This window comes from Mesoplodon mirus (assembly GCF_964341445.2).
Source record: "Mesoplodon mirus genome assembly, chromosome: 6".
In the NCBI taxonomy this organism is placed as follows: Eukaryota; Metazoa; Chordata; class Mammalia; order Artiodactyla; family Ziphiidae; genus Mesoplodon; species Mesoplodon mirus.
In genome coordinates this window covers 118,336,945-118,360,477 of record NC_138982.1, presented here as the reverse complement: position 1 = coordinate 118,360,477, position 23,533 = coordinate 118,336,945, and the positions used below count along the sequence as shown (strand labels likewise).

The window sequence follows — 23,533 nt, the reverse complement described above, 5'->3', positions numbered from 1 at the left end:
TCTTTGAAAAGTCAGATTCAGAACACATCACTCCCTTGGTTAAAATTTTACAGTACTAAAATGCATTCCCTTACTATGATGTGTTCATTCCAGTCCTCTGAGAAGTAAACCCCCAAGAAGGGAATAGACACACCAAAGACTTACTGGAGAAAATGCCTGTGAAGGATAAAGAGAAAGAAAAGATGAGCAAGGAAATCTTTCAGACTACAGTGCAAGTCTGACACCTGTAAAAGGACAGGAAGAAAGAAGGAGGACCATTCAAGTCTCAGGCTTCAACACTGTTCTAAGAAAGTTTTGACCAGATTGATGGGAAGTCCTTGAACCAAAAGTTTCCATTAGAGAAGCCCCACATCCCATCAGAATGGACTCAAATGGTAGACCCGCTGCTTAAGTCATTGGAACATGGCTTCCTTGCAAACACAGTGATCAATACAGAAGGCTAGTAGTTGGGGCTGTCAGTAAAGAAGGGTCCTGCAGCAAGAGATCTGAGTGCACATTTCCATGGTTACTGCAAGTGGTCTATAAAGCCCTTCCTGAGCTGGCTCCAGTCTACTTCTCTGAGCTCACATCCTAATACTCTCCTTGCTCTCACTCAGCTCCAGCTACCCTGGCCTTGTTGCTTTCCTCTGCATAACCCAAGCTAATTCTGAGTTTAGTTATTTTGTCCTTGCTATTTCTTTTGCTTGGAAAACTGTCTCCAAATCTTCATATAAGTCACATCTTCTTATCATTCAGGTCAAGAATTCAGAGACTCTATTACCTTATGGGGGAGGTCTTTGGAGGCTATTCCCTCTAAATCAGTCAACCCTCCTTCAACCCTAATCTGAGTAGCTAATCCTCTCACATCACCCAGTTTTATTTCCTTCATAGCACTTATTTTTCTCTGAAATTGTCTTACTCACTTTGTTTACACAAACTTCCCCAAACACTACAAACACGCACGCGCACACACATACACACACACACAGCCTGACAAACTAAAATGTACCTCATTAAAGATAGGACCCTGTATATTGTTTCCCATGATAGCTCCAGTTCCCAAAACAATGCCAGGTACTTAGAAGGTGTTCTACAAACTTGTGTCGAATGACTGAACAAATGAATAAAAGAATGGATAAAAGCAGAGGATAAAACTGAGCATATATTGTATGTATAGTCTGAAGTATTACCAATGTTTAGAAGTGCTCAAAAATGAGGAATATTGAATTATATTTTGATGAATATTAAGAAATTCATAGGCTTTGTTGAAACTATCTAAACATGGAAAACATTTGAGATGTTTTCAAGCAGATGTAATTTCTTTTGAAATTGTCTTTCCTAATTTTATGCAAGATGTGCTTTTCACTTGACTAGGTGGCAAGCACCATATGAGATTTGTAAAGCTTCTTAGATAAGCTTTGCTTTAGAATTGCAAAGTGTGTATGTTTTATTCATATCTAGTGGTCTGGTAGGGTGCAAATAACTGACACAAAGCAACTATTCAGAGTTTAAACTTGTAATATCAGATCTCAAAGGATTAGTAATGGTGGTAAATAGATGATAAGGAGAACATGAAGAAATAAAAGTGCTTTAACAGATAAAGCACAGATGTTAATAAATCTAGCATTTCTGATTAAATAGTCTTGATACGATATTCATCCTAACTACAAAAATTAACTTTATAATTTCAGTTAAATTCCGAATGTGGGCTGTTTCATCTAAAGAATTTTTCCCACTATACCATAAAATGTTATGCTTGAAATTGAGCTAAAGATTCTGACACTCATATTTTATGCTGATGTATTTCTAAGTATTTTATTGCTAAAATATGTCTTGTTTGTTAAATCAATGCACACAGTGAAAGTCTCCAAGGAAATCAGTTCTTTGCATTTAACTTCTGATATGATTTTCTGAAGGATGGGGAAGATGGAGAGGATGCCTTACCTTATCGGAACAGTGATCCCATGATTGGAACCCATACAGAGAAGAGCTCCCTCAAAGCCAGTGACTCCATGGACAGTCTCTACAGTGGGCGGAGCTCATCAAGTAAGGCTATAAAATAAGTGACAAGAGTCTAGATGGGAGATCTGGGTTAAGTTAATTAAAAACAACAGATTTATTTCTCTTGGGCTTGTTTGTCAAAATTTCACCAAGGTTCCAACTACTTGATAAGAGAAATAGTGAAAATGTAGGATGTGTTGAATCTATAGCAATGCTATTGTTTAAAGTAATACATAATATATTAGAATTATGGATTATTTTAAAACTTTTTAACACTGTGGTCAGCAAGACTCTTGGGGATATGCCTCAAAAAGATTATATTGCATGATTAAATCAGAATCCCTATAATAAAGTGTGCTGGGGAGAGCCAGCATTATTTTGAGTCCCAATTTTTTAAATGACTTGAAGTATTCAGGAAACTAAAATCCTGTTTTCTCTTTTTCCTTCCCTTTCTCCCCCCTCCACATACTCCTTCCTTTCCTTTTCTCTTCCTTCCTTTCTTCCTTCCCTCTCTCCCTACCTCCTCCCTCCTTCCCTTCCTTCCTTTCTTTCTTCCTTCCTTTTTTTCTTCCTTTCTTTCTTTCTTTCTTTTGTTTTCTTTCATTTTTTCATTTTTTCTTTATTCCTTCCCTGTCCTGCCCTCTGTCATGTTTTCCTTCCTTTCCTTTCTTTTTTTTTCCCTGAAGTATTCTGAAAAGAGCTGGACATCTACATCATTTCTAATGTTTACTTTTTAGGTTTCCATTCAGCATTAGCCGGTAAAGAGTGAAGTAGTATATAAATACTAAATAGTAGGAATATCACCAATTAGTGACAAAAAGGAATCAGCATGTGTTCAATAAGAATTTTCTAAAAACATCGTTTCTACCAAAGAAGTCACTCAGGCTTCAGTCACATGTCCTGCTACAGTATTTGAATGGAACTACTGATACTACAGGGTGCCTTGTAATTTTTTTATATGCACACTGTTACTTATCCCTCTAATCTTTTCAGGGCTTTTAAATGTTTTTTTTGCAAAGTTTATTTTCCATTTCATTTAAAATCAACTGCTTCTGTTATTTGAAGATGGATCACAAAGACCAGATGCTGCAAATATCCTGAATTATATTCCTACTTTCCTACTGGCTGTAGAACACTTATTTTGTGAAGAAAAAGCTAATACAGAAGCATTTGAGGGATATATTTTTGCATGTGTGAAATTCAGATTTTATTAGTATTCATTTCTGCTGGAAGTTTTTTTTTTTGTTTGTTTGTTTGTTTGTTTGTTTTGCGGTAGGCGGGCCTCTCACTGTTGTGGTCTCTCCTGTTGCGGAGCACAGGCTCCAGACGTGCAGGCTCAGTGGCCATGGCTCACAGGCCCAGCCGCTCCGCGGCATGTGGGATCTTCCCAGGCCAGGGCACGAACCTGTGTCCCTTGCATCGGCAGGCGGACTCTCAACCACTGTGCCACCAGGGAAGCCCTCTGCTGGAAGTTTTAAAATTCAAAATTGTAATATCAAATATGGGTAGAATTTTATAATTTGAATATACCATGAAAAGCCAGGGACTGGAGTGGTCATGGAAGGGAGGGTGTGAGGAGATGGGGGGTCTACTTAGCTGTTATCATAAACAACTTAATTTCTGTGACTAGACGCAACTCACCTTTCTTTTACACCAGTCCATATTTTTTTTAAAAAAATGGAGAATCGCTAAGGATCTTTCTCTTATTTCTATACTTATTTGAAAGAATGGCAGAGATACTGGGGCTGTTCCCTCATGAAGCAGAGCAATGAAAGGCCACACTGAAGGAAAAAGTGAGGTGACAAGTGAGAGCAGTAGGGAGACTCAGAGTTACTTCCACTGGGAGCCATTCTTGCCCCCAGGCAGGCAGGAAAAATGGAATCCTTTTTTTTTCCCCTTGAGGTTCAAAATCAGAAAGGAAGAGGACCAGAGAGCAAGGATTTGGAGCAGTTTAAAAAGCCCAGTTTAGAACAATTTTGAACAGCTTAGGAGTACAGACATTGGAACACACTTCCTCTTTCCCTGACGCTCACACAACAAGCAAAAATGTTACCTTTTATACACAGAGATGTTGCCTCAAAATGGCTTTTGGTACACAATAGGAAGTCTGAGACACTATTTTTGCTACATTGTGATAAGGTGTAGGGAAGCTTGTGGTCTTATGCTTTGACCATTCCTGATCAATAGCACACAAAGATCAAACTGTCGCTATAGGTTTCTGCCTTTGTTTACACGTACAAAATTAACTTTCTGGTTTGTACAGGGAATTAAGTCTGCACTGTCTGCCTCTTTAGCAAGTATCCAATGCTCAAAGCACTGTGCTACTGGATCAGATGATAGAGACTGAAGTAAGAGTGTTTGGGTTAGTGGTAGAGGAAAGAATGATCAGGTTGACTGGAGAAAGATCAGAAATGGCTCAGAGGACAGAAGTCACTGGTGGAAAATGACTGGGAGGCAGAAACGGGGATGGGTCACTTAGGACTGCCTCAGGAGGCTGACACCCAATGCTTCAGCATTATTCCTGCTTAGTTATGTCCAGGTGATGGTTCAGAATGTTATGAACCTTCAGTGAGAACTGTTAACCTCTGCTTTGCCTTTATCAGGTGGAATAACAAGCTGTTCAGATGGTACAAGTAACCGGGACAGCTTTCGACTCGATGATGATGGCCCCTACTCCGGACCATTCTGTGGCCGTGCCCGCGTACATACCAGTTTCACACCAAGCCCTTATGACACTGACTCCCTCAAAATCAAGGTGTGTGCACATCACATCCCCATTCTGTATGGTTTGTCTAGGGCTGGGTGTATGATCTTTTTCAGGAAGTGAAAGGATGGGGAACTAGGGGGTGAGCACATTCTTCCCAATAGGAGACCTGGGGACTGGTGTACTACGGCAGGAGTTCAAACAAAACATGAGAGGTAGGGTCGGGGGATCAGTGTTTTGAGGCTATTTGCAAAAGTTGCATTATGTAGATAATGTAGAATCAGAGCTTATTCGGGAAGAAGGAATTGTCTACATTTTTCTGAAAACCAAAATCCTCAAAGTTGCTGGAGGTGCCCAGTTCTACCTGAAGCCAAGGAGAGGGAGAGAAAATGGAAATATCAGGCAAGAGTCCAGCAGAGCAAACACTTTGGGAACCTGACTTGGCCAGGCAACTTAAGTCAATACTTAAGTCAATACTTAAGTCAATACCTGCAAATGCCATGAGTAACCTGACAACTTTCTCTCGGTGATATTCCCTCCTGAATTCCCTTTTTTTATTCTTATCCTCTTTGTTCATTTTCTTTTGCTGTGAGGGCTTCACAACACAAAGGTTGCACCACCGTTTGTGCTGCCTAAGAGGACATTTGTGGAGCTTGAGTAGGACACAATAAGGAATCCCACAGACACACTGGGTGTTGAATACTGCTGTTCACCATCCAGGGTCTTATCCGAAATGAAATTGGATTTTTGCTTGTGATCTGTGGTCTTACGTGTAATGTGTGTGTGTGTGTGTGTGTGTGTGTGTGTGTATTCATTTATTTATTTATTATTATTATTTTTTTTTGCGGTACGCTGGCCTCTCACTATTGTGGCCTCTCCCCTTGCAGAGCACAGGCTCCAGACGCGCAGGCTCAGCGGCCATGGCTCACGGGCCCAGCCGCGGATGGGATCTTCCCAGACCGGGGCCGAACCCGTGTCCTCTGCATCGGCAGGCAGACTCTCAACCATTGCGTCACCAGGGAAGCCCCTGTAATGCATATTTTTTACAAGTTTAAAGGATAATAAGAAGGATGTAGCATAGGACTGCCATATTTTGAAACTTCCCCTAGAGCTTCTGGGGATTTTCTAGGTCTGCTTAGCTGATCCCATCTAGCCTAGGATTTCATTCCCTATAGTTAAAGACAGGAAAAACAAGGTGAACAGCTCATAGGGTCTGAAGGGCAGACTATCATAAATCGGAAAGACCAGATCTTTTAATCATATTGAATTCTACTATTACAAACAAAATCCATGTTTTAGATTGAAGAATACACCTTTACAGAGCAGCAGAAAAAAATATTTTTAGTAGCAGACTTACTGCTTTGTTTGAGGGTAGACCCTTAAAATGGCAAAAATATCAGAATCTATAATGTAATCTCTGAGGTAGAAAGCTGTAAGTCTCAATGGAGTAACTATGACACAAATGTAGACACTATATTTGCATAGAAATCAACTTTCTTTACAAAAGAATACCCTGTGGAGTTTTCTACTCTTGCCAATAACTCCTGCAGTCTTAGTCTTAGATGTGAATAAAGAGAAAGACCAACTGGTTTGTCTATCCCAATGCATTTCATTCATACTTCAATCCAAACTTTGCTGTGGAGCTCAATCTAAGTGTTAAATAAGTAATTAGTAATTAATTATTAATTAATCTAGGATAATTAGCTTAATTTATCCTTAGTGCATATATACTTTTGTTACATATTTGCTATGTACAAAGTCCTGAACATTTTCATTATTTTAGATGGATACAATACTTGAGGTGGATTCATTTCACACTGCAGATGAATTTTTCAGATGAACTAGAAGCACAGACAGAGTCATAGACTTGTCTTTCTTCCCCTTCCTTACTTGGGACCCCCTCCAGGAATGATAGCTTGAGCTTTGCTACATATATATTGTTTTGACAGGGTAAATAAAAAGAGCATTATTTTTGAGTTCAAACAACTTAGGCTTGAGTTCTGGTTCTGCCACTAACTTCCTGTAAGCTCTTTGGAAATTATTTAATGCTTGCATTTCTTTTTTTGTAATATTTAGAGTAATAATGACACCTCGCATATATATCTAAGAGGTGTGTTGTGGACATAAAATGACTTAATGAATGAAAAAGTGTTTTGTAAACTATAGGATGCTCTACAAATATAAGTTGATAAGTTGATATGATTCCCAAAACACAAACACATCATCAATACATTTAGGAGCCTTTCTCCAAGTATGTTGGGTTTTTTTTTTTTCAATATTACTAGTAAATAGTTTCCTTAAACTTTTAAAAGAAATTTCCTCTTAGATTTATTTTTAACTCTAAACCCCCTTAGTGTAATGTCCTCATTATTCTAATTTTCAGTGATTCCATTCTTTCTACCAATTGTCATGAACACCAGAGTTCTCTGAAATCTAATTTGTATATTTCTTTGTCTTTAGAAAGGAGATATCATAGACATTATCTGCAAAACGCCAATGGGGATGTGGACAGGAATGTTGAACAATAAGGTGGGAAACTTCAAATTTATTTATGTGGATGTCATCTCAGAAGAAGAAGCAGCCCCCAAGAAAATAAAGGCACACAGAAAGAGCGGAAAGGAAAAACCTAAGACTCTGCAGGAGTTCTTAGAGAGGATTCACCTTCAGGTTAGCAAACCTATGGCCTGTTTGATTTTGGTGGCATATGGATGGAGTAATTGAGAATGGGTCAGTGTTTGTTTAGTTAAAAAATACATGAAAATCTGTTTCCCAAAAATAGTTTATATATACCCTTTATTACTTTTATTATGCGAGGACAGGTCTTGATATAACACCCTTTGGACTAAACTCTAATGGTACTTAGCAGTCACAGTAGAGATTAGGTTGAGAAAGTGCAGTGAAAAATGAAATATACTTGGGAGAATAAAAGTCCCAGAGAAAACATGTAATGAGAATGATAAAGAGAATATAAAGAGTGAAGGTAAAGATTCAGAGAATTGAAAGGAGAAATGAAAAGAAAATTGTATTTTCTATAGAGCAGAGATCAAAAGCAAGTCAAGAGAAGATAACTAAATTAATTGTTTTTGAAGTAATTTGTTAGGAAACAGTGATCATTAAGCCCTTATAATGATTGTGTTAAGAAAACTGTGTTGTCCATATTTAAAATCCAATTATTTTCTTGTTACATTAGAAAAATTTTTATGAAATATCTATGTTGTTAAATGGCATGTAATACAATATGCCTAGCCCTACTCAATTTACTGTTTTGCAATCCATTTCTAAAATTAACACAGCAGTACTTTGATAGTTTTCAAAATTCATCAAGACAATAGCCAATTAATCTTTCCTTAACTGTTTTTCCTGAATTATCTAGTTGCATTCTTGGCTGTAGATACATTACATAGGCCTTCCAATATTACTATTGGTGTCCCCCAAATGGGGTACTCCTTGGAGGAAGCATAAGTTTGAATCCTGCTTCAGCTACTTGTTTGTTCTGTGACCTATGAATAAACCAAGGTCTAAGGAAGTGAAATACCTTACTCAAGAATCTACTGTTAGTTACATCAGGATGGGAATTTTTTTTTTCAGTGCTCCTTCTAGGATACATCACATTTTTTTTTTTTTTTTTTTTTTTTTTTTTGCGTTACGTGGGCCTCTCACTGTTGTGGCCTCTCCCATTGCGGAGCACAGGCTCCAGACGCACAGGCTCAGTGGCCATGGCTCACAGGCCCAGCCACTCCATGGCATGTGGGATCTTCCCAGACCAGGGCACGAACCCGTGTCCCCTGCATTGGAAGGTGGACTCTCAACCACTACACCACCAGGGAAGCCCAGGATACAACACTTTTAAAAGAGTTGAATTGCTTCTCCTTCTTTCCCTTTGTTAAAAATAAATAAAGGGCTAGTAATAAGTTCTTTCTGATTACTTAAAACTTTTATACCTCCTCTTACTCAATTTTAGTAACTAAAATAAGGATATTGAAATTATGATCAAGTAAAATGGGAGGAATATCTGAGAAAGTTGAAAAGCATTCAAATTCACTTTGCATTTCTATTGTTAGAGAGAACAGAAGTTACATAAATAACATAACAGACTTTGAAATCAGAAGCCTATGAATTTTAAACTAATTTATATTGATGCAAATGATGGACAAAATATACATGATAAGAAAAGGAAACAATACTTTTCCCAACCACAGTGCTTTTATGCTTAATAAAAGCTTTTAAATAAATAGAAAGTCTGAGATTCCTTAGCTTTCTATAATGCCTTTCAACCAAAATGCTAAGTACACTTTTTTATATAAATTGGGTCTGTTTCAAATTCATTTTTTAACGTACTCCAGGAGGTTGATGAGGGTAGATGATTTTGCAACCAAGCAAACAAGAAAAGATATAGATCCAGAAATATTATAATATACTGTATTAGAGACATTTTATTGATAGACTTAATAACATACTAGCTTTGTCAATTTCACTATTTGAGAAGTGAAAAACTGCCAAATGGGATGAATGATCCAGCTATTTAATTGATCCATGATTTAGCATTGTATAGCTTAAGGTAGTCATTTCTTCTTTACATTTGCCCTTCCAAAAGGTGAGAACTGTACAATGTACTGTTTAAATGCCCCCAAGTTGATATGTGGAAAACTAGTACAAATAAAGTTAAGCAAAAGTTCTGTTGGCACCTTTGGTCTCCATGCATTCCTACACTTTTTTTTTTTAAATCTAAAGAGAACTAAAAATAAAATATTTGAATCTGACTAGCTAATGTTATACATATTTTTTCTTCCCCACAGGAATACACCTCAACACTTTTGCTCAACGGTTACGAGACCCTAGAAGATTTAAAGGATATAAAAGAGAGTCATCTCATTGAATTAAACATTAAAAATCCAGAAGATAGGATGAGGTTACTATCAGCTGCTGAAAATCTTCTTGATGAAGAAAGTAAGTATGCACACCTACTCTTCTCCCTAGCTGAGAATCACAGTTTAATGTAAACAGTAAGATCATTAAAAACAAAGCCCCAGTTTTATTTACTGAGAATCATGTAAAGCAGTCTTTCCAATAAAATAAGTATTTTCTTATACATTTGGAAACAACAACTCTGGTCAAATATATCATTAGAAAGAGGGCCTTTATTTTCCTTACTGGATTCAGAAAACAAAAGGGCTTTTCTGGGTACCTCATTTAAATTCTGCGGAGCTATTAATTCACACACAAGTGGATGTCCACATTCCCAAAAACTGAGGGAGTTAGAAACAAATATTTAGTGACAGCATGAGCCATTAGCGAGAAATGTCATATGCAACTTCTGTAGAACAGCACAGAGCATGGCTCTGAGCTAATGAGCCTTCGCTCCACACAAGAAAATTTGTTTCATTACCATAGAGTCACATCTTGTAAGTGTTTACAGTATTCTTTCAAAATGCTATAATAGCTTGCAAAAATATTCAGCACTTACTTTTATTATCTGAGATGGTTCTCTGTATTTGTAAGTATAAACTAAAGATGGAGTAACACATGTAGATTCCCTTGAATATTGGCTACGCTAACTGGATTTGTAAAGATGGGATAGCTTTTGTTTTTACAACTGCCCAATCTGAGCATTCTTCTTATTAAATCTGGCCAGGCTCCCAAAACTCTGAGCTCAGGGAGTGCTAAACTCTGCAAGGAGTATTTTATTAGAAAAAAAGGGGGGAAGGTGTCTAATTTTAAAGGAGAAAAAGAACTTAGATCATCTAATCCAACCTTCTCTTTCACAAGTAATACTAATAATAATCATTAATTATTCTTTGAACATGTTCTCTGACTAAAACTTTGAGCCAAGATCTTTACATTTATTTTCTTCCTTAATGCTCTTCACAACTCTGTGAGCTAGTATCATCCCTATTTTTATAATGAGAAGTTGAGAAGATAAGCAACTTGTCCAAGCTCACGCACTTAGTGAATTAGAAAGCTAGGACCAGTGTTTGTGATGCTATATTATACTTTCTTACACAGCCCAGATTGAGAGTAAAGAGGAGAGTTCTATTTAGGACCCAGGTCCTGACTGACCCTTCATGAGCTTTCCTATATCCTCCCTCATATGTCTCACAAAATGGCATAGTTGAACCGCACGTGTGTATTATACACTGGTCTTTTATCTAGTGAGAATTAATTTACTCTTTTAGAAACTGTACCTTACTTAATCCTTACTTACTGTCTTGAGTTTGCATAGATCCTCATCCTTTTCAAAGAGTTTTCACAGGCATCACTAATTTGACACCTGCAGAATTGATTTCATCCTTTGGCCTAGGAATTTGTATGCATTCTTTGAAGTTGTGGAGGCTAGGAGATGCAGAAGAGAGAGGAATCGGGTCACAGAGGCAGACACAGGTCAAACACAAGAAAGTAGCCTATTTACTCAAAAGTACAAGCCAAAACAAAACTGATCAGTATAAACTGGTGTAACAATATCTTCAAAGGAAATGAGGCAGTTTCTTTCACATCTCATCATTTCAGAACATAGATCCTCACTAAGCAATATTACGCTAAGAAATGGATTCTGTAGATTTCTTGTAATTGATAATTTTCAGTGTCATTGTCAATACTCTCCAAAATAAGTTGATGCTGAAGTAGAGGGAGGAAGAAGAGTATTTTTTGAGCACTTGTAAATAATTGCTTTTCATCTACAATAACATCCATGTAGGTATTTTGCCCATTTTATAGATGAGAACATATTTCAGAGATGAATTTCAAAGAGGCCAAACAGCTAGATTAGTAGCAGAGTTGGAGTTTTAATCAGAGGCAGTCTACTCTAAAAATCCAAGTTCTTTCTTCCACACATACAAACTGGTAAATATAAATAGAACAGTGACTATTTGAAAATTCAAGTTTTCTACTACTTGTTCAATTTCCCCAAGAGCTTCAGTTCAGTTTTCCATCTCAGAAAGTGGAAGTTAATATTTAAGTGAGAACGGAAACTTTGCGACAGCATGACACCCTGAAAGGTGAAAGGCTACTACGGCCTCATTGAAACAAGGGGCCTGAGAGCCATGGGAAACAGGGCTTTCAGCCGGACAAGTGTGCTCAGCAGAGACCCAAAGAGGGAAGCTCAGTCCAGTGCCAAAGGCATGGGCCACTGAAGGTCTCCCTCATCACTCATCTACTTCCCATGTTAACAAAAGAATAATAATAACTTAGGGATGATATCATATTAGAGCTAGGTATAATTTTAAAAACCGTCTGACCCAAATTCTTCCTATACAAGATGGGGAAACTAAAACTAGAGTAGTTAAGTAGCCTTCTCAAGGTCACACATCTAGAACCCAGTCTCCTAAATCTATTAGAAATACATTCTACTATGCCCTGGTCTCTGAAAACAAAAGACAGTATCTCCAAAGCATGACGTGACTTTCCATGTTTGACCTAAAAAAGTAAAAATTCCCTGAATGATTTGTCTTTATAAAACTTCAGAAAACAGTACTTGAAGGTCACTAGAGGTTGATCATTTAATAATATCCAGTAATGTACAAACATACTCACACTGAACCAAATTCTGGAAGATGAAAAATGGACAAAATGTAGATTCGACCAGTGTTTGTTGTCAACATACAACCCTGAGATTTTTCTTCCTTTAATCTTACCGGTCTAAAGTAGTATTAGAATATACATGTCAAAAAGATGCATATTGCATGTTAGGCTATTCTGACTGAAAGCTATTTATCTTATATGAAACTGCTTTGCTCAAGAAATAAAGAAGAATGACTTCTATTTGTTGATAAGATGGTGAGTTCTGATGATTCGGCACCATGCTGCTGCATGCTTATTTTTATCTGTTCTCTACTCTGTGAATCATATCTTCTACAACCATGCTAAAGATTAAATGCACAACCTTCATGTACCTTGAATGATAAAGACCTTGAACGTATGGTTGTATAAAACTGAGATGTTATTAAAAACAAATGCATGTCATAGTCATAGGTTAAAAATAGTTAGCTTTTTGTGTGTGTGTAAGAATGGGGTATGCAAATTGGCCAGGATTTTATGTATGCATTTTATTTTGATCACTGAATAATGTCAGTTTGGGGAATGTCAATAAATTCCTAGTTTAGAGTTTCATTGTTTCTTAGGTTGGAAACTGGAAAGTTTTGCTTTGCTTATCATTCAGTATAAAAATTGAGCAGAGTGGGCCCCTGTTTTGAGGGCAGGAGTTAAAGCTTTGAGATTAGGTAGAAAAGACCACAAGCTCCATGTGAGCCTTTAATACATCTAGAGGGACCAAGAAGATGGGGGATGGAACAGGGACAAGCAGAAATCTAAGACTTAGAGCAAGCAATTTCCCTGTTCTCTTAGGCCAGAATAGATAGCATTGTACCCACTCTGACCTTGAAAATGTTAACCGGATTAAATTTTTTAGGTCACTACTTGACAGGAGGTAAAGATGATTCTCCAAGAAGCTGACAGTAGGGGTGGCGAGTGGTGTTAGGGCTGATCACAGTATTACCTCTGGAGTAGAATAACGACTTTGGGTTCTGCAATCCCAGGCAAGACCAGTACAGAGATATTCTGAATTTGTTCTCATGTTGCATTAGAACTGAGCAGAATTAAGTTACTGGCTCCTTCAGCTGGGAATCTAGATGAGGTTAGAAGAAGAAGAAAAATTAGGGCTAGATCCAAATCATACGGCAAGTGGATATAATACTCGGCTCTTGAAGGAGCAAAAGAGCAGAATCTGTTTATTTTGTGCACATTAGATTTTCTCTATTTATCTTCTGAATTTTAAAATTGTTTGTTTACTTTGAATAAATATTCCCAGCAGGGAGAAAAGAGAATAGAGAATATATGTGTGTGTGTGTTTTTCCATAAACACAACCTCCAAAACCCCTTTGCCTTGCTGAGAAATGGCTCTTTAAAATAATAAGATAGGAAACTGCTGTTTATAGTTAAACAGCTCTTTTTATTCTGAACTTGTTTCTCTTTTCCTACATTTAGAAGCACTTTGATGTGTCTTAAAAGTGTGTCTATGAGAATGTGTACTATGGTCCTTGGGGAAAACAGGTGATGGAAATATCTTGTTTTCCCCATAACAGAGGGATAATTAAAATTTAAATTGGAAACCAAAAACAACTTAGTAACAGAACGAACAAACTATACTAGAATCTGTCTATAACGTATTGGAGGTTACTACCTGCAACATTTGTTTGCTGTGCTCAGTGAGGAGGAAGGGGGAGGGTGGGTTGTGTGCCAGGCTGTCAGCACCAGCTGTGGTCACAGCAGCCCCTCATTGCTCAGCTATCCCCAGTTGTGTCTTCCTGCCTGCCTCCCTGCCCCAAACGATACAGGGCAAATGGCAAGGCCCAGCCAGGAGCCTGGAACATGAGCTGCCAGCAGGGGAGGCTTGTAGCTATGCCAAGCAGCAGTCCAGCAGTTGGCCTGACAGTTTGCCAGGGTAGCCTGGTGCATTAGCCCCTGACATGCATGCCTGGCGTTTCCAAACCACTTGCCATATGATTTGGATCTAGATTTAAGAAATGTGCGGCCTTTAAGAAAATATATGCTAACTATCCACAGAGACAGAGAAGGCACCCAGGTATTTTACATTGATGTTTTTATAAATATGCATTTAATATCTATTTCTAGTCATAGAAATTTTGCTTTATGAAATTTACTTCCTTCAGAATTTTTTGGTTTTGCCCCTTAAGATTGAAATTATGTTAGATGCCATATTCTGTAGAATACAAAGAACAATAAAGTGAAACAGAAACATTTTGTACTTCAACCAGAGAACAATCTCCAGAGGAAAGAGTTCATAGAATTTTCACCTCAGTCACTTATAATGTCTGTACATGTAGGGCATTCCTGTACTTGTTTTTATATTGCGCTGTGACTGTGTACTAGGCATGACTTTGTAGTGTTTACCCTGGCTAGACAAGACCGAACTCTCTATTACCATGTACCTTCCCAAAGCCCCTAGCACCACACTTTGCATTGAGTGGATGGTAACAGATGCTTGTAGAATGCATACATGTTGAATGAAGGAGTGAAGAGATCTGCAAATAGTGAGCAAAACTTTTTTTCTGTTTATAACAGTTAAAGTCCCCTGCAATCCCACTTTACACACAAAAGTTTTTATGATGGGCAGGTGGGTGTTGATATGTGTTGTCAAGATTCGTTTTATGTATATGCTAACCATGCGTGCATGTGAGTGTGCAAGTGTATAAATGAGTACGTTTCTAGAGGAGATAATGTAAAAAATGTCAGGGCATCCCTGGTGGCACAGTGGTTGAGAATCTGCCTGCCAATGCAGGGGACACAGGTTCGAGCCCTAGTCTGGGAAGACCCCACATGCCGCGGAGCAACTAGGCCCTTGAGCCACAATTACTGAGCCTGCGCATCTGGAGCCTGTGATCCGCAACAGGAGAGGCCGCGATAGTGAGAGGCCTGCGCACCACGATGAAGAGTGGCCCCCGCTTGCCACAACTAGAGAAAGCCCTCGCACAGAAACGAAGACCCAACACAGCCATAAATAAATAAATAAAAATTTAAAAAAAAAACTGTCAAATTTAAAATGTGCATACTTTTTTATGCAGAAACTCCAGTTTTAGGAATTTGATTAATTTCTACAAATGCATAAAAACACTAGCTAAACTACAAGGAGTTTCATTAAAAACTAAAACCAATGTGAACTTCCATCAGTAATTAATTTGTTATAAATAAATTAAGATATATGTGAACAATAAAATAATAGGAAAATATTAGGAGAATGAAATGCATACTGACATGAAGATGTCCGAAACATATTAAATGGTAAAAGCAAATTGTAGATCAGTAATATGCAAGGTAATGTTATTTTTGCCAAATAATAATACATTTTAAAATAATGAAGTTAGGTTATTTTTTCACCATGTCAAGTAAACAGGATTAATTTAACCTGTAAGAAATAGGATATTGATTTTCCAAGGCCCCTAATTTAGCAATAGAATAATAGCCTTTAATATTATTTGGTCATTATCAAAATAGTGCAATGTGACAACAACTCAACCACGGGTAAACATTTCCTGGGACCAAAGCCTCTCATGGAGCTGTGTGCTTGAGTGAAGTGGCAGCCTAATGGTGCTGTCCCTGTCGGTGCTGAGTGATTGGATCTTGAGTGAGTGTGCCTCTACCCTACTGAAGGAGCCAGCAGAGTGGAGTGGAAGTTGTTGTGAGTGTAAGTGAAAAGACGTACATCTCATTAGAGAGGGGACTATGATGCTAGGATGCAAAGAGAGGTCTGCAAACAGGGAGAGTCATTCCAACTCCATATTCTCTCTTGGCCTCGGGAAAACAGCAACTAGTTGGTTTCCCATGAAGACATTCCTGTTTTCAGTTTGTTCTTGTTGTTTTTCCAAAAGGTGAGTAGGTATTCAAATGAAATAAATACCAAATAGTCACTAAATAGAAAATTAAAATATTCAGGCAATTTAAGGACAGATAGAATAAGAAATAATTAAGAGTTACACCACGTTGCCTACTGAATTTTCCTCCATGGACAATGCTACCTCTGGACAAATAAATATAGCCATAGTTATCTGGAGAGTGCTTGAGTTTTGGTTTGAGTGACTCATGTGGAGCTACCAATGAGGATGAGATTTTGAGCCATCCTAAGATGTGTGTTAAGCCTGGTTTCTCCTCTTTGGAGATGGTACCAGGCTAGAGAAAAAGAGGAGGATAATACAAAGACCCAAGAGGCATCTTCATTTGAATCTCAACAAATTTCTTACTTGATCTTCTTTAGTTCATATTTCCTCTAATTAATCTAAATATTACATTCTTTTTATTAAACACATTGTTTATGGAGCACTTTCATTGGCCAGCTATTTTCCAGTGCCCTCCGGATTGCATTATTTTATAATATTGTACTTGGCCTAAAGAACAGAGGCTTCATACCTAAAGGAAAACAAGATAGTAAAGTCAAAATCTGGAATATTTGGGTAAAGAAAACTGGGAAAGTCAGGCAAAAACTAGTAGTTTACATTTTTTATTAAATCTTTAACTTTCTAATATGTGAATATAGGACAGATTTTTCTCCTTAGGGCATGAGAATTTTTCTCAGCAATAGGAATCTAGTTTGATTTCCTTAAAGCTTTCTTCATGTTTAGTATAATTGAGATTGACTATACTTAATTAAATGTCACAACTCGAAATTTATTTTATGAATAATTATATTAGCTCTCTTATGTTCTAATCACCATGCCACTTTTTGTCTCCATTGATGACTGTCTTATGTTGAACCATGGCCTTTATACAATTCCATAAAAATTTTGGTAAGAAATAAAGTATTTTATGGGCTTCCCTGGTGGCGCAGTGGTTGAGAGTCCGCCTGCTGATGCAGGGTACACAGGTGCGTGCCCCGGTCCGGGAAGATCCCACATGCCGCAGAGTGGCTGGGCCCGTGAGCCATGGCCACTGAGCCTGCATGTCTGGAGCCTGTGCTCCGCAACAGGAGAGGCCACAACAGTGAGAGACCCGCGTACCACAAAAAAAAAAAAAAAAAAAAAAAGTATTTTCGTATTCACATTAGTTCTTTATGACAAAATATCTCCTAAATAAGTTTTTCTTAACATAATTATTTTATTACATAAAGTACAGAACTGTTTGGGGCTGCTTTCTGTACTCCTATTATGCCTGCTGGTAGCTGGTAGCAATAAGATACACCCTTTTTCAAATTATTTACTAATTCTCCAATATACCCAGATTTTTCAAATGCACAGCTTTGGGGATATTTGCAAACCACTCAGAGGCTTTATTAAAAAATGGAACCATTTTATTTTTTTGTACTTTATTAAAATAAAATATAAAATGTATATGATCCAGAAATATAGAGGAACTCTATCTAAAATTTTAACACTTTCATTTGTGAATTATATGATATCTCTAAGTTTTTACATAATTTTAATAATAGAAAAATTATATATAATAATTTTTTAACTTAACATATTATCAGAAATATTTTGTTATAAAAAGATGTACTCATATACCCTACGGGAAGTCTGTAATTTTGTAGGCAAACTGTTTCTTATTCCAATGTATTACTTGCCTGGTTAGCTCAGATGATTGGACCATGGGACAAAATTGATGAAGGTTATAGTTTCAATTTCTAGGTAGGTCGGTTAGCTTTACTTGGCTTCATGGCCACATGAAGGGACTAAATGACTTAGAAAGAACATGTGGAGGTATTAGTGTGAATTCATCTCCTCTGCTGGAAAAACCACCCATAGCAGAAGACCTAGGTTTGTGCCAATCCCTAAGTCATTAGCATCAAGATGAAAAAAAAAAAAAAAAACAAGAAGAGGAAAATCTTGACTCTCCAAATACAAAAACTGAATGCTAGATAGCTTTCATTTCCATAATATAATTTACTGACCTAGCTTCTCTTTTTATAGTTACAGTTGAGGGGCTCCAGCTGATCACCTGCCTGAAATTACTGCAAGCCTGGTGGGAAGCTTTTGAGGAGGCATAGTCGTGTTTTCATTTCATTAGGAAATCATTTAGCAAATTACTGCTGTTCTGTAAATTACTGTGCTGCATAACTTTCATACTGAGAAACTATTTCCTTTTTCCGTAAAAATTGCAGATGTAAGGTTTCTACAATAAATAACCTGTATTGAAAACAAACCATTCCTAGAATTTGGAGAATGTGATACAGGATTTCTCAGGTGGAAATAAAAACAAATACATTTTATTACTAATATTTTTTAAAATAACACATTCTCTGTTTAGATTTATTGTTTACTTTGTTACTCTTTGAGGTGAATGTATAGTGGCTTCTGAGGATGAAACCACAACCTAAGTATCTAGTTTTTGAAAGGAAAAGAGCTAATTTTGGAAATCAGAGTTCTTTAAACCTAAGTTTTATATCTTGAAGAGAGCCCCACTATCAGTAATCAACCTAAATAGAACACGGTGTTGGGAGCAGTTTTCATTATGCCAAGTCCAAATGTTTAGGATGTCAGTCTGTGGGTAGGAACTCAGTTCTTTCAATTTTGTGTTGAGGTAATGGGCCCAAATATAAACTGGGGAAATAATACAGCCATTCTGACTAACAGGAGCACATTCCAAATATGGAGATCACTGCTGATGTGGCAGGAAGCGTTGCAAAAAGACTGATTCCTCTGGCCTTTTTCGGAAACACTTGGCTAATGGAACACAGGGCTGGCTCTTTCACTTCAGTGGCAGTAAGACGGAAAAGCAAAGGAAGAGGAGAAAGCTTTTCCTTAAAGAATGAGGTCCCATTTCAGTGCTGCCTTTTCATAAAAGAAGGGCTTGGAAACAAAAATGAATGACTGATTCTCATAAAGACTAGTCAATATTAAGTAGATTCCCCCAAACCTGAAGGTCATTATAACTAATAAAGAGAAAATGCTTCATGATAGCTAACATTTTAAAATAACAATCACAATAGGTGAATATTAAGTTAAAGGTCCTTATGCCTAGAACTAGTTATAACATCACTAGACTTAAGTTTGTGCTACTTGAGTCCACAGTTAAATAAAGTTGTGACAAATGTGGAGAAGATCAAGAAGAATGGCATAAATGTGGTTTCATCATTGCAAATGAAAACTTTGAGGAAAAGGTTAAAAGAACTGTTATGATTCATTTTGAAAATAAGTGGACTAAGAAATTTTTATCATTTTTTCCAACCTTTCTCAACTTGTGTTTCCCATATAAACCACAGAATACAGAAAATAATTTAAGTGACTCTTTTCTCAATTCCTCCATGAAAGGTTGTACCATTGTAGATACATTGACGAGAACTTAGTTCATTATGTACAAGGATGCTGAGGCACCAGGGCTTAATCCTCTCTTGTAATAGAGGTTGATAACAATTGGATACACAGTGGACCATAAACTAATGTTGGCAAGATATCTGAAGCCTAGAAAATGCATTTAAAAGCAGGAGATGTGTAGACAAGATAAAGGGTAGATTTCCAAAGGATAAATTACTTAAGAGTCTATTGAGGAAAATTATACAATTACACAATTTCCTTCTTCCAAAGATTTTGAAGTTTGGATTTACTTTATTCTCACTGGAAGAGGATGACGTGCATAGCCTCTGAAGGCAGAGGTCTTAATCCACCCTGAAATGTATGTTCTTCCAATGTAGGTTTATTCCAATGTCCAAAGTGGAGAAGCCCCGAGGTTAGAAGGGGAAATAGCAAGACATGCTGATACAGCTGAGAGGTGGTAGCCTAAGATACATCTCCTTTCCTTGAAACCCATTTCATGATACAGAGGAACATGTGTTTACTGGTGTCAGGCAATGCAAAGAAGGAAACTTCACATTGAAAATGAGAACACTGATGCTTAATATTCTTGAGGAGAGTAAAACTATAGTGCTGCTTAGGCTCTTTAGAAATATCTTTTGTTACATCACTAATGTTATTTTTTTTCTAAAAGGATAATGCCCGTTGAATCCAGAATACTGCCTTGATGACACAGAATTACCACTCTGAATATAAATAATTGTTATTCAGAACTACGAACAAAGAAGTAGCAGACAAACTATAAAAGGCAGATTCAACGGACATAGTGTTTCTATCTAAAAGCAACCTGGGGAATTCCCTGGAGGTTCAGTGGTTAGGACTCGGTGTGGTCCTTTCACTGCCATGGCCTGGGTTCAATCCTCGGTGGGGGAACTAATATCCCGCAAGCCACGTGGCACAGCCAAAAAATTTAAAAAAAATAAAAGCAGCTTGGCTTCTATGTCTACTTTTCTGATGAATGCAAACATAGGAAAATTCTGGATACTCTTAAGTTTTATTAGTTAAATTCCAGGTTATTGAAATCCTATTGTACATTGTTGCCCATAGTGATTTTTTATTCATTAATCCACATTATCATGATTCTAGAATTGTTCGTGAAGATCACTATTGACTTGGATTGTACGTTTAAACTACAAATGACTTCTTCTAATGTTACTTTAAGGAGTATTTGGACAAGGCATCAGTCACACTGTGGATGCAATCTGCTTTCCCTGGCAACTTCTTATTAATGTAAAATGAGAGTCCATATTGATCTTCACTTATGTAAGCCATTCACATGAACTCCATGAAACTGCAAGTGAGCAACAAAGGGAAAACTTTGTCTTCTAAGAAAACAGTGGTTTGAATATTTGAGTTCAAACAACTCTTTTATAATAAACAAACATATTGTTTACTTACAGAATTTTCAATTGTAATGAAGTCAAGTTTGGAACAGTTAAAATAGCTCAAAGATGAATGAGTATATGAACAAAACTTTTCTTGGCTTTTCCTAACTGCTGCCCTCTTTTCCATTTACAGCTATTCAGGAGCAAGAAAATGAATCCATGTCCCTATCCTTAAGCCCAGACATCTCCTTAAATAAGTCACAGTTAGATGACTGCCCAAGGGACTCTGGTTGTTATATCTCATCAGAAAATTCAGATAATGGTAAAGAAGATCTGGAGTCTGAAAATCTGTCCAACATGGTACAGAAGATTACTATCACAGAGCCAAGCAACTGAATACATATTATCAACTCTACATCACAAATGTGTTCTATTTTAACTCTTCTTGAGCTATCAATAAAAGATCAAAAAGGAGAGGAAAGGAAGTATTTGCAGATACAACCTGAAGTTAAAATGTTTTAATAGGAATGATTGTACATAAAAGCTCGTATCTCTAATATTCCCAATTATTGTAAATAATATGTATGTTTATCATTTTAAATGCTACGTGTTAATATTTCACTTACCTGTATCAGAAAAAGGATAGCGTAAGTTTTTGGTATGTGCGACATAAGCCTTATTTGGCTTTATTTTATAAGTGCAAAATGATTCTGCAAAAAAAAAACCTTCCTTTTTTTATACCTGCCAGTTTTGAATTTGTGTATATTGTTGAATGAATAGTAACAGAGCATGTGTCTGTTTAACTAATTGTCCAAGCAAAGTGTGAGTTAATATTGGAGACATTTTATCCTGATCCACAGTGGAGTGTTAGTAATTATTTTTTGTTGATATCTTCACTGTTATCTGTATGAAAGTATAGATAATGATATATTGTCAATTCTGATTTAGTAAAACTAATTTTAATAATTGTACAGATTTTTCATCTTTAAGTGTAAATATTTTTAATTTTGAAATACCCTAATTTTAATAATAAAAAGAACTATATGCATTTGGTATTTTCCAGACTAGTGTTACTTAAAGCATTTTCATCTTAGAACTTTAGACAAGATATCTCCTACCAGACGAGGTTTTATAGTCAGTTCTCACTTTATATATATATATATATATATATATATATATATATATATATATATATATATATATATATAAAGTATTTGTATATATATATATATAATTTTCAAATCAATTACCTCACCTCAGTCTCTCTTCTGAACCCCAGATCTGTGTTATCCAACTTCCTAAATACTTGTGTGTATTAACTCAGGCTGCCATAACAAAACACCATAGACTGAGTGGCTTAAACAATAGAAATTTATTTCTCACAGTTTCAGAAAATAGAAGTCCAAGATCAAATTGCCAGCATGGTTGGGTTCTGGTGAGACCTCTCTTCCTGGCTTGCAGATAGCCTCCAACATGTCAGTGAGAGACAGCAAGCTCTCTGGTGTTTCTTCTTATAAGGGCATTAATCCCATCATGAGGTCCCCACCCTCATGACCTAATCTAAACCTAATTATCTCCCAAAGACCCCATCTCCAAATACCATACACTGGGGTTTAGAGCTTCAACATCTGAATTTAAGGGGATCGGGGGAGGCACAATTCAGTCCACTGCACTCTAGGAAGCTTCAACTCAACTTACCTAAATTCTTGATTTTCTCTGCCAATTTGTCTCTCCTGTTTTATTCCCAATCTACCTCTCTCTTTAACAGTATCAGTTACCCAAAGCAGAAAATAATTTCTTGCTTCATCTCACATGTATCCTTTTCATACAGATTCAATAAGTAATCAAGCCCTATGGATCCTACCTCTAGAACTGCTTTCATATTCATGGCTTTCTATCTACTCCCAAAGTTGCTGTCTTGCTTTAGAACTTCATAAACTCATGTGTGAACTGATGCAATAATTTTCCAACTGACTTCTATTCTGTCAATACCCTATCTTCTAATCCATTCTCCACATGATCTCCAGAAAGAGCTTCTAATACAAAATTAAATCACATACTTCCCAGCCTAAAATTTTTTGATGGCTTTTCATTGTCTTTAGTATAATATTTAAACCTTCAGGGATATAGAAAATCCTTCCCAACAATTTTTAACCTACCCTATGAGTCATACCTTTCCTCTCCCACTCTCACTCTACATTCTCCAGCCAAAATAATCTACTTGCAATGCCCTGAATTCACTTTTCCCTTGGCAACTTTTCTTATGTTACTTATTTTCCTGGAGTGGCTCCTGCTATTTTCTATATCCAGAAGCCACCCTCTGTTTTCTGTCTTGAGACTCACCACCAAAGTCACTTAACTCTGTGAAGCCTTCCATGATTCCCTTTGGTGTTCTCCTCTTTGTGTTTCCATAGCAACTTGTACCTCTGTTGGTTACAACACTTATCACGTTACACTTTATTTATTATGACACTTGCCCTTCCATGAGACTGTAATCTCCTCGTGACAGAGATTATTTTGTTTAGTCTTTTTAATCTCTGGTGTAATGCCAGGTACAGAGTGGGCATTTAGGAACTGTTTGCTGGAGGGCATTAAATATAATGATTATTCCCATACAACACATTCCATATTTATGTTTAACTCAATCTACTCAATCTATAGGTAAATGCCTTCCAAAGTGACCTAAAAGTTTTTTGTTTTTTTTTTAATAAGTAAAACATCGGGCTTCCCTGGTG

The 23,533-nt window shown here is 36.9% G+C and overlaps 1 protein-coding gene across 2 annotated transcripts in view; it reads left to right on the top strand.

The window, feature by feature from the left end:
- SAMSN1 (SAM domain, SH3 domain and nuclear localization signals 1) overlaps window positions 1-21,839 on the top strand; it is a 394,513-nt gene extending 372,674 nt beyond the window's left edge. For both annotated transcript variants that reach the window (XM_082624481.1, XM_082624482.1), the window contains 5 exons: window positions 1,896-2,025; window positions 4,584-4,735; window positions 7,145-7,351; window positions 9,481-9,631; window positions 20,992-21,839. In XM_082624481.1, the coding sequence (XP_082480607.1) occupies window positions 1,896-2,025; window positions 4,584-4,735; window positions 7,145-7,351; window positions 9,481-9,631; window positions 20,992-21,194 (843 nt within the window). In that variant the 3' untranslated portion in view covers window positions 21,195-21,839. The remainder of the gene's footprint in view (window positions 1-1,895; window positions 2,026-4,583; window positions 4,736-7,144; window positions 7,352-9,480; window positions 9,632-20,991) is intronic.
- Window positions 21,840-23,533: the final 1,694 nt, after the last annotated feature.